General features: G+C 45.6%; 1 protein-coding gene across 4 annotated transcripts in view; it reads right to left on the minus strand.

Moving 5' to 3' along the window:
* Positions 1-1,470: 1,470 nt before the first annotated feature.
* Positions 1,471-12,293, minus strand: part of MTCH2 (mitochondrial carrier 2) — a 19,580-nt gene continuing 8,757 nt past the window's right edge. For all 4 annotated transcript variants that reach the window (XM_008065501.2, XM_021716054.1, XM_021716050.1 and 1 more), the window contains 4 exons: positions 11,616-11,663; positions 10,692-10,759; positions 7,949-8,024; positions 1,471-2,952 (listed from right to left, as the gene is read on the minus strand). In XM_008065501.2, the coding sequence (XP_008063692.1) occupies positions 2,866-2,952; positions 7,949-8,024; positions 10,692-10,759; positions 11,616-11,663 (279 nt within the window). In that variant the 3' untranslated portion in view covers positions 1,471-2,865. The remainder of the gene's footprint in view (positions 2,953-7,948; positions 8,025-10,691; positions 10,760-11,615; positions 11,664-12,293) is intronic.

Below are 12,293 nucleotides of genomic sequence, written 5' to 3' on the forward strand. Positions count from 1 at the left end.
GCCAAGTTGCCCAGGCGGGTCCCAAACCTGCGGGCTCAGGCAATCCACTCACCTCAGTCTCCCGAAGCGCGGGATTACAGGCTGGGCCACTGAGCCCGGCCTGTATTTCAGTTTTTGAGTCAGTCTCACTTCTGTCACCCAGGCTGGAGTGCAGTGGCACTCATGGCCACTGCAGCCTCAACCTGCTGGACTGAAGTGAGCCTTCTGCCTCAGCCTCCCAAGTAACTGGAACTACAGGAATGTGCCATCACACCCGGCTAATTTTTTGATTTATTGTAGAGATGAGGGCTTGCCAAGTTGCCTAGGCTGGTCTTGAACCCCTGGGCTCAGGCAATCCTCTCGCCTCTGCCTCCCAAAGTGCTGGAATTACAGGCGTAAGCCACTGTACCCAGCTTTTGTCTATATTTTAAAACCAAAATACACCAAGCAGGAACTACCAATGCACTTTGGGAGGCAGCATGAGTGAACCCATCTCACCTGCAAGGTTGTTTCTGAGGCACCCACTGGATGTGCTGACACACTGTAGGAAATGCTACCCTCCAAATGCACTGAACTCATGGTACCTCTAGGAAGAAATCCTTGTCACACAGTAACCTAGCTTCTCAACTACATAAACCGTCATCAAAGTCTAGAAAGGTAGGTTTGCTTGTTTGCTTGTTTTCAGTCAATTCACCTATGCACATCCCTCTGCAGAGGTGAGAACTGAATCCTTCCTGATCGAAGACCGTGCTCTTCTCTGCTCTGGAGAGGACTGTGATTTGGCACTGCTCGGACTGCAAATGCCGGTCATTTTTCCTCCGAAGGATGAGTTACATAATGTTCAGTTACTGGCAAGTTTTTTTTTAAGTCTCCATGAAACAGTAAAAATGCTTTGGTCTGCTTCACATCCTGGAATTCAACAGAGCCGGATTTGAATCCAGCCCTGAGACTTGCTGGCTACACAATTTTGAGTTACTTAATCTGAATCTCATTTTCTCTCTGAAATGGGGATGCCTACTCTCCCCCAAAATTATGCAGATGAGAACATTCACAGCACCCAGTGTTTCTCTACCTTCTTGCTGCGTCACTTGCCAAGCACCTTAAACTGACCCTTCACTGCCTGCCACTCCGCCAGCTAGTTTTTATAACGTTTCTATTATTTGCAGGGCCAGTTCATTATTTCTTGTCTCTTAAGAGCATCTGCCTCCCTTTATTAGTCCCTGAATAGCTTCAGAATGCTATGATCATAGTTTACAGGAAGACTTTACAGAGAAGCACAGGGGCAGAACCCCTATGGGAGGCAGCAGGACTGAAACGGCTGGCCTAATATCTGGGGCAGCCCCAGGCCTTGGTGACATCTCCTAGTAGCCAGCTTGCACAGGCGACACCGAAGCCTTGGCCCCCTCTGGTGGTGACTGGCAATCACAGTCAGACATGCTTCGCAACTAGGACAGGCAAGCTTGAGTACACAGAAGTCACATAAGCACGGCGTTTTCCTAGACCGTCTTTACTTGAAGATTTTTTGGGAGAAAAAAGTAGGCAGCAAAACATTTTTATGTTAAAACAAACGCAGATAATATTGAATAGTATATAAAATTTACATTACTTTTGGAGACAAAGAAAGAGACATCAAAGACATTGTCAGCTAAGCTACTCACGAACTTCAGGTTGTATTCCCAAACCCTGGGGGAGGGAGGAGACCCCTGCATGCTCACTCGACCTAATATCATGGGCGCTGCTGCTTGGAAGGAGAAGTCTCAGAAGCAGCTCACTCATTTGGCAACGTCCATGGGTTATTTAAATAAGTGAAACCATAGGCTTTCACGTCTTAGAGCATTTTACTAGCTTTGGAAAAGGTCTGAGTAAATAGAAGCTTTATGCTTGAGCTGAAAAGTGATTTCTGTCCTCCAATGAATGGTAGCATGCCTGGCTGAGGGTATGACATGCGAGGCAGTCGACAGCTGAGACCCCGTGGACTAAGCCCACATTACCAGTGGACTGATATACTTCCGAGGCTGTCATCAGAAACGAGAAAGGAACTACTCACCTGGTGCAACAGTAACGAAAAGGAGGCACAACAAAAAGCAGAACCAAAGGTGACGTACAATGAGAACCACAGACTGATGCCACTTAGGGACTGGCAGCCAAACAGCCCTTGGCAACGGGCACTTCTGCAGCGGCACTTGTTCTTCATATTTTATGTGAAAACTGTAACTTCTTTTGGGGAAAAAGCTCCACTCCTCCACTTCTTTCGCAACTCTTGCTTGTTCTCTGTCATTGTCCCTTTTCTTGGCTGGTGGTGACACTACTTTTTGCAATAATAGCCTGAAGGTGCAGATGTCTCACGGAGAGATTTTCTAGGGTCATTTAGCAACCACTGTCCTTTTCAAGGTTAATCAAGTGAACTTAGAAACATATACTAGGGACAGATACTGGTGGATGCAGCTGGCTTTTTCGGCTCTACCCAAGAAAAGGTAATTCATCACCTCGCACATAGTTGGCCTTATTAATTTTCTAAAGTTTTACAGAATTATTTCTCTTTCTTCTTGGGATTCTACTCTTTATTTTAGAGCTTTAAGTGGAGACTCAAATCCCATGACAACCTGGCTGTTCCTTTAGGAAAATGTAACTTTTTTCCTTTCTTTTTCTGTAAAATAAGAATCCGGGGCAAAAATGTCCCATTTCAGAGTAACTAAAGGGAGCATATCAGTGGTAAATTATGTTGTGCTGGGAAAAAGAATAAAAAAGGCAGACACCAAACACCTCCATTTCCCAAGATTAAATGATTATTAAAAAAGCACGCCGTACTGTATAGAAATCAATATTCTCTCCCATAATTCTGTGCATCTGGGACTATAGAAATGTCACTGTCCCTGCCCCACATCTTCAAATTAACATTCTCAGGTCACAACAATAAGTCTTCCCAAAGGGGACTTTCCGGAAAAATAAGCTATTTCCTCGGCTCATATTGCCCTGGAAAAAAAAAAAACATATACACAGATAATGTCTAGCATGAAGACGAGATCAACCAATCCAAATCAGATGCAAATGGATGTGATTCTGGGAGACGTGACTAAATGACCAAGACCAAACCAGGACTATCACTAAAGAACAGGGATGTGGATTCTCTGACAGGCTGAGCTGCTGTGGAGTTAACTACAATGTCTCCTCATCGATAAGGCAAGAATTTCTTACCTATTTACACAGAACGCCCAGCAAGAATGCTGCCTTGGCCACTTTCTAGCAGGTTATCAAGTGAGGCGATATTTGTAAAGCACTTAAAGCAGTGCCTAATGCTCAGCAAGTGCTTTTATATACATACGTATATTTTTTGAGCCGGAGTCTCACTCTGTTGCTCAGGCTGGAGTGCAGTGGCATGCTCATGGCCACCACAGCCTTGACCTGCTGGGCTCAGGCCATCCTTCCGCCTCAGCCTTCCAAGTAGCTGGAACTACAGGTGTGCGCTATCATGCCCGGCTGATTTTTGATTTATTGTAGAGACGAAGTCTCACCAAGTTGCCTGGGTGGGTCTTCAACCCGTGGGCTCAGACAATCCACTCACCTCAGCCTCCCGAAGTGCTGGGATTACAGGCTGAGCCACTGAGCCCGGCCAATATTTTTGATTTATTGTAGAGATGAGGTCTCGCCAAGTTGACCAGACAGGTTTCGAATCTCTGGACTCAGGCAATCCTCTCCCCTCGGCATCCCAAAGTGCTGTGATTACAGGCTTGAACCACCACGCCTGGCCTTATACATATATTTTTAATGAAATAGTCGGGTTTCTCAGTTCTCATAAAATCTTACAATTACAGTAATAACATTCTGAGTGCAACAGAGTATGAGCTCAAGCATAAATCCCGACTCTCAGCTGGGCTCGGTGGCCCAGCCTGTAATCCTACGCCTTTGGGAGGCTGAGGTGAGTGGATTGCCTGAGCCCGCGGGTTCGAGATCCACCTGGGCAACTTGGCGAGACCTCATCTCTACAATAAATCAAAAAATCAGTCGGGCGTGGTATCACGCTCCTGTAATTCTGGCTACTTGGAAGGCTGAGAGGGAAGGATCGCCGGAGCCCAGCAGGTTGAGGGTGCGGTGGCTGGGAGTGGCCACTGCACTCCAGTCTGCATGACAGAGTGAGACTCCAACTCAAAAAAAATAAAACCCCCAACTCTCCCAAACAAGCTGTGTGACCTTGGGCTATGTAATTGGCATTAACCTGCACTATGCCCCAGTTTCTCTGTCTGTGAAGTAGGATGATGAGAATAGTATCTGTCCTCATAACAGTTATTGTGAGGATGACATGAGCAGACGCAAGGCAAGGGCTCGGCACGATATCTGGTATACAGCAGGTGCTAAGTCAAGATGTGCTGCAGGCTTTAAGCACCTCGCCTACAGGATTAACCATTCCCTCGGAAAAGCATACCTGATGGCCTAATCCATTTTCTATCTGCTCTCTTCTTATAACGGGGTTAGACAGGAAATAGGGAAATAAAGGTCATCGTTCCTTTTTTCTCTTTTTCTGAGTAAGTCTCACTCTGTTGCCTAGGTGACCCTTCCACCTCAGCCTCCTGAGTAATTGGGACTATGGACATGTGCCACCATGCCCAGCCAATTTTTGTGTTTTTTGTAGAGGCGAGGTCCTGCTATAATGCCAAGTCTGGTCTGAAACTCCAGACTCAGGCAGTCCTCCTGCCCTGACCTCCCAAAGTGCTGGGATTATAGGTGTGAGCCAGTGCGCCTGGCCCAGGTTTACATTTAAATGGGGACCCACACTCTGTGACTGTTCAGTAAAAAGTATAAAACTCAGAGTGAAGCCCAGAATGTTCATGGTAGGTCTGTACCAAAGTCACTCAGGGGTTCTAGCTCAAATTCACGGTGGGGTTTGCTGGGTGTGCAAACTGAGCAAAAGCAACCACAAGGGACTCCGGCCTCTGCATTCAGAGTGGGGACGCCTGAACTCTGTGAACAACGGCCTTTCTCATACGTGGCACTAGTGCACAGACTAACACAACAAAGAGCTGCTTTATACACTTTGTTCCGCAAGCCTTCAAAAAGTGGTTCCCACTCAAAAACAGCTTTAATCTGATGGCCATTTTAAGCGATCTCAAGCTAAATTTAGCGCACAGTCCATCTGTTTCCCCCCCCCCCGCCAAGAGATGGGTCTTGCTGTGTTGTCCAGGCTGGCTGCAAATTCCCGGGCTCAAGCGATTCTCTCACTTCAGCCTCCAGAGTGGCTGGGAACTACAGATGTGAGCCACCACGTCTGACCATTATTTTGTTTTGTAAGCTATTTTTAATTTAAAAAAATATTTTTTTGAGTCACAGTCTCACTTGTTTGCCCAGGCTGCAGTGTAGTGGCACGCTCACAGCCACCACAGCCTTGACTTGCTGGGTTCAAGTAATCCTTCCACCTCAGCCTTCCAAGGAGCTGGAACTACAGAGGTGCACCACCATGCCTGGCTAATTTTTTGATTTATTGTAGAGATGAGGTCTCACCAAGTTGCCCAGGCTGGTCTTGAACCCCTGGGCTCAGGCAATCCTCTAGGATCTACCTTCCCAAAGCGTTGGGATTACAGGCATGAGTCACTGTGCCTGGGCTGCATTTTATTTTCTAATGAATCTCTGCCTAGATTGATAAAAAATTTTTGGTTGCAGATTACATACCTCACAATAATAACAAATCATTGATTGGAATCCACTAACAAGACTCTTATATGACCAACTTTGTCGGCCAGGCTCGGTGGCTCAGCCTGTAATTCTAGCACTTTGGGAGGCTGAGGCAAGTGGACTGCCTGAGCCTGCAGGCTCGAGACCAGCCCAGGCAACTTGGTGAGACCTTACCTCTGCAATAAAAAAAAAAAAAAATCAGCGGGTGTGGTAGCGCATACCTGTTGTTCTGGATACTTGGAAGGATGAGGCTGAAAGATCGCCCAAGTCCAGTAGGTCAATGCTGGAGTGGCCGTGAGCATGCGTGCCACTGTCCTCCAGCCTGGGAGACAGACTCCAACTCAAAAAAAAAAAGACCAACTTTGTCAACCCATTATTACAAATAAATAGTCAAAAATAATTTTTTTCGCTGGGCTTGGTGGCTCAGCCTGTAATCCCAGCACTTTGAAAGGCCGAGGTGAGTGGATTGCCTGAGGCCGCGGGTTCGAGACCCAACTAGGCAACTTGGCGAGACCTTATCTCTACAGTAAATCAAAAATTAGCCGGGCGTGGTAGTGCGCGCCTGTAGTTCCAGCTACTTGGAAGGCTGAGGCGGAAGGATCACTGGAGCCCAGCAGGTCAAGGCTGCAGTGGCTGGTAGCGGCCACTACACTCCAATCTGAGTGACAGAGTGAGACTCCAACTCAAAAAAAATAAAAAAATAAATAAATAAAAATAATAATAATTTTTTTCAGTTTTCTCATCTATTCTGTGGGGGAAACATTTAAATATATAAGGATATTCTGAGGAGTTAAAAAAAAAAGGCGGCCAGGCTCGGTGGCTCAGCCTGTAATCCCAGCATTTTGGGAGGCCGAGGTGAATGGATTGTCTGAGCCCACGGGTTCAAGACCTGCCTGGGCAACTTGGCAAGACCTCATCTCTACAATAAATCAAAAACTAGCCGGGTGTGGTAGCGTGTGCCTGTAGTTCCAGTTACTTGGAAGGCTGAGGTGGAAGGATCACCGGAGCCCAGCAGGTCGAGGGTGCAGTGGCCGAGAGCGGCCACTACACTCCAGTCTGGGTGACAGAGTGAGACTCTAACTCAAAAAAAAAAAAAAAAAAAAAAGGTAAATTTGGGCCAGGTGAGATAGCTCAGGACTATAATCCCAGAGGCCAAGGCAGGAGGATTACCTGAGACCAGGAGTTTTAGATAGGCTTGGGCAATACAGCAAGATTCTGTCACTACAAGGAAAAAAAAAACCAACCTGGTGTGGTGGCTTGTGCCTACAATCCTAGCTACCCAGGAGGCTAGAGGGAAGACTGCTTGAGTCCAGGAGTTTGAGGCTGCAGTGAACTATGATCATGCCTCTGTACTCCAGCCTGGGTAACTGAGACTCTGTCTCAAAAACAAAAAAAAGAGTTTGGAAAAAAAAGTCTTAAAATCATTTTAACAACCAAGATAATTATCTATCTATCTAATTATCTATCTACCAGGACCCTATCAAATGTGATTGCTCAAATAGTTTTTTTTTTTATTTTATTGAGTTGGAGTCTCACTCTGTCGCCCAGACTGGAGTGCAGTGGCCGCTCCCGGCCACCGCAGCCTCGACCTGCTGGGCTCCGGCGATCCTTCTGCCTCAGCCTTCCAAGTACCCGGAATTACAGGCATGCGCTACCATGCCTGGCTGATTTTTTGATTTATTGTAGAGATGAGGTCTCGCTGCCCAGGTGGGTCTCGAACCCGCGGGCTCAGGCAATCTGCTGACCTCAGCCTCCCAAAGGTGCGGGATTACAGGCTGAGCCACTGAGCCTGGCCCAAATGGCTTTTAAATCTCCTCTAGAGATTCTTACTTTTCATTACCCTTGTATCACATTTTACTATTATGCCAGAGTGATATACAAAACATTGTGAAGTATACATTACTTGGCAGCTAAAGAGTGAGATACAGAAGTTAATTTGGGAGTCCTGAGACACTATTTAAGAAAATAAACTGACCAGGAGCAGTAGCTCACGCCTGTAATCCCAACACTTCAGAAGGCAGAAGTGGGAGAATCACTTGAGATCTGGAGTTCGAGACCAACTTGGGCAACAAAGCGAGACCCTGTCTCTACAAAAAATTTAAAGACTAGCTGGTGTGGTGGCACCTGTCTGTAGTCTCAGTTACTTGAGAAGCTGAGGCAGGAGCATCACTTGAGCCCAAGAGTTCGAGGCTGCAGTGACCTATAATTATACCACTACAGTCCAGTCTGGGCAAGAGAGCCTCTTTGGAAAAAATAAAAAATATAAACAAAAGCAAAAAAAAGAGAGACAGAGAGAAAAAAATACCTCTTTTTGTAGCATGCACCAGCAATCTATCCAAGAAGAATATACTGGAGAGTAAGGAGGGCACCCACCGGCAAGCCTAGGATAGAAAAGAACATCAGTTATTCATGTTAATACTTCCAAAACATTCTCTCAAGAGGCTGATAAACCCCTGACAAAATTTCCTGTGTTAAGAGGCAGTTTTAGTTCTAATGAAACAAATTAACTGACATAGGGGAAAGACTCAATTTCCAGAGGGTTTCCTCCCATTATGGCTATGTTTCTCAACAACTAAACCCAAACTTCGATCTTCTTTTCTTTTTTTTTGAGTTGGAGTCTCACTCTGTCGCCCAGACTGGAGTGCAGTGGCCGCTCCCGGCCACCGCAGCCTCAACCTTCTAGGCTCCGGCGATCCTCCCGCCTCAGCCTTTCCTAGTAGCTGGAACTACAGGTGTGCGCTACCACGCCCGGCTAATTTTTTTTGATTTATTGTAGAGACGAGGTCTCACCAAGTTGCCCAGGCGGGTCTCGAGCCCGCGAGCTAGGCAATCTACTCACCTCAGCCTTCCCAAAGTGCTGGGATTACAGGCTGAGCCACCGAGCCCGGCCTCGATCTTATTTTCTAAAGTACTTAGGATTTTCCTTTGTGAACATATGAAACTCTAGAACACAGCAATTTTATGATTAAAAAGCAGGGAAGAGGCGGAGGCAAGAGGATTACCTGAGTCCAGGAGTTCGAGAAAAGCCTGAGCAACATGGCGAGACCTCATCTCTACAATAAATCAAAAAACCAGCTGGGCTTCGTGGCGCATGCCTGTGGTCCCAGCTACATGAATGGTTGAGGCAGGAAGGATCGCCTGAGCCTAGCAGGTTGAGGCTGCATTGACTATGAGCATGTCACTGCACTCTAGCCTGGGCAAAAGAATGAAAGGCCAACTCAAAAAAAAAAAAAAAAAAAAAGCAGGGAAAGGGACCTAAAATATAACTGATGCTCACAAAGAACCTAAATATGACAACTGGAGGTGGTAACAATAAGTTCCATATGGAAGGTGAGATAATTACCAAATCATTCCATTTTGTCATCTTTCTTTAATTTGATTTTTACTTTTTTGAATTAGAGTTTTATTCTGTTGCCCAGCCACCATGCCCAGCTATTCTCTTTTCCATGAAAGTGATAAAAGGTGCCGGGTATGGTGGCTCACACCTGTAATCCCAGCACTTTGGGAGGTGGAGGCGAGAGGATTGCCTGAGCTCAGGGGTTTAAGATAAGCCTGGGCAACTTGGTGAGACCTCCTCGTCTCTACAATAAATAAAAAAATTAGCTGGGCATGGTGAAACATACCTGTAGTTCCAGCTACTTGGAAGGTTCAGGTGGAAGGATCGCCTGAGCCCAGCTGGTAGAGGCTGCAGTGGCCATGAGCGTGTCACTGCACTCCAGCCTGGGCGACAGAGTGAGACTCCAACTCAGAAAAAAAGAAAAAGAAAGATCCCAGCCGGGTATGGTGACTCATGCCTGTAAACATAGCATGTTGGGAGGTGGAGGCAAGAGGACTACTTGAACTCATAGGTTCAAGACCAGACTGGGCAACATGGTGAAACTTTGTCTCTACAATAAATCAAATTACCGGGCATGGTGGCACAAGCTTGTAGTTCCAATTACTTGGAAGGCTGAGGCAGAAGGATTGCCTGAGCCCAGCAGGTCAAGGCTGTGGTGACCATGAGTGTGCCATAGCACTCTAGCCTGGGCAGCAAGATTGAGATTCCAACTCAAGGAAAAAAAAAAAAGAAAAAGAAAAGAGAACAAAGATTTGAAAAAATGATAAAATGTACCAATTTGCTAATTATTTCACCTTCTTCAGGATAGGACCTAGAATCCTGGCAAGTACACATTAATTGTAGGTGCTTGAGAGATATCATTTATGCCCTCCTCTATTCCAAAAAAAGACATGAAATAGGTGCTTAGATACATAGGTTGGGGGCTGGGCTCGGTGGCTCAGCCTGTAATCCCAGCACTTTGGGAGACTGAGGCAAGTGGATTGCCTGAACCCGTGGGTTCGTGACCAGCCTGTAATCCCAGCACTTTGGGAGCCTGAGGCGAGTGGACTGTCTGAGCCCACAGGTTCGAGAACAGCCTGGGCAACTTGGTGAAAACTCATCTCTATAATAAAAAATAAATTAGCCAGGTGTGGTAGCACACGCCTGTAGTTCCAGCTACTTGGAAGGCTGAGGTGGAAGGATCGCTGGAGTCCAGCAGGTTGATGCTGAGTGAGTGTGCCACTGCACTCCAGCCTGGGTGACAGAGTGAGACTCCAACTCAAAAAGTAAAAAAAAAAAGAAATATAAATTAAGGCTACTGTTGCATGGGATGGACAGAGAAAAATATCAGGGATTTAATACTGGCATCAATTGTACTGCTCTTTTTTTTTTTTGAGACAGGATCTCACTTTGTCATCCTAGCTAGAGTGCAGTAGTGTGATCATAGTTCACTGCAGGCTCAAACTCCTGGGTTCCAACAATCCTCCTGTTGTTTTATTTATTTTTTATAGAGACAGGGTCTTGCTATGGTGCCCAGGCTGGTCTTGAATTCCTGGCCTCAAGTCATCGTCCCACTTTGACCTCCAAAGAATGTTGGGATTACAGGTGTGAGCCACCACACCTGGCCCTCAATTGTACTTTTCTTTCTCAAATTTCTAGCAGGACTGCTCTGCCTGTTAGGCATACAGGTTACAGGTAGCAACCTACGGCGCTAAAAAGTAAAAGTACTTACCCACAGTTGTTGACAGCCATAAGATTAGAGACAAGCACAAAGGGATAGGTCAACATACTGGCAAAAAACTGTAAAAGAATAAAAAGATAGCTAAGTTATTAGGTCATTCCTAGTCTTCATTATTTTTTTCCTTCTTTTAAGGGCCTAGTCACTTTGGTGAAATACTCCAACACTGGTCTTGCTTTCTCAGGACCCCTCACAAGACTAAGTTACATACTTCTGAGCCTGGAGATACTTCCTCCCCCTAACATTAAATCAAAAATTTAAAAGAAGACCTCCCTGACCCTGTGACTGAGTCGTGATTCAAATGAGACTCAACAATGGTACCTAGGAGAAAAAGGATACCCCCTTCGAAAGCTGAACAGCATCAAATCCCATGGGCTGTTATGCTGCAGTGAGGCAGAAGCTCTCTATGCTATTCGTTTTTTCCCCCACACGTACATCAATGGTTCCTCTGAGGACTGTGTTATTCTTACTTTTTTTTTTTTTTTTTTTTTTTTTTGAGTTGGAGTCTCACTCTGTCGCCCAGACTGGAGTGCAGTGGCCACTCCCGGTTACTGCAGCCTCGACCTGCTGGGCTCCGGCGATCCTTCCGCCTCAGCCTTCCGAGTAGCCAGAATTACAGGCATGCGCTACCACGCCCGGCTGATTTTTTGATTTGTTGTAAAGATGAGGTCTCACTGCCCAGGCAGGTCTCGAACCCGTGGGCTCAGGTAATCCACTCACCTCAGCCTCCCAAAGGTGCGGGATTACAGGCTGAGCCACCGAGCCCAGCTGTTATTCTTACTTTTGACAAACTAACAAATTTGAGGGCGATTTCTCAGCAAGACATCTATTTACCTTAACTTGGTGATGACACAGGTTAGATTTAAAAGAAAAAACACACCTATTCCTAGAAGGTTAAAATAAATTTTAAAAACTCACTCCTGTGACAGCTTGGGAATAACTCTTCATTTCATTCATGGTGGAAACCTAAAAAACAGAAGAGACTTAAGTAACTGCCCACAAACATATCAATATATTCTGTCTCTAAATTATCAGTTTCTCTAATAGCTTGAAAAGTAATTAAGGACAAAAACATAAAATACTGATTATGAGAATAAAAAGTGGTCAGAATGACCAAACCTGAGTCAACATTAACAGCAAATTCGTATTAGACTAAAATGGTTCAGGAACAAATGTAATAGCTTCAGAAACTCAAAAACAAAAGAAAATGAGATTGGAAATCTTTTCCCATGTTCTAGAAATATAGTCCCTGAAAAATGACATTTATAGTATATGCAAGGAACAATTCATTGCTTCGGGTACAGCTTTGCATCAGATGCCTTGGCAGAGATTCATCTCTATACTCAAGAAGCTGACAGCATAGATTTAGTCATACACCCCCTGTTGTGTTCAATTTTTGACCATGCTATGATGCTGCCTATGTACAAAGAAGCCCCAAAACTGCTGAGACGGGGAGACAACTTCTAGACAAGGCTGACTCTCAAAACCTCTGAGGCTGAAGTTTCTGGAAAGCCCAATATAGGAGCCCTCTTTTTTTTTTTTTTGAGTTGGAGTCTCACTCTGTCACCCAGGCTGGAGTGCAGTGACCACTCCCGG

This window comes from Carlito syrichta, unplaced genomic scaffold, assembly GCF_000164805.1.
Source record: "Carlito syrichta isolate Samal-C Ts95f unplaced genomic scaffold, Tarsius_syrichta-2.0.1 Scaffold103374, whole genome shotgun sequence".
Classification (NCBI taxonomy): Eukaryota; Metazoa; Chordata; class Mammalia; order Primates; family Tarsiidae; genus Carlito; species Carlito syrichta.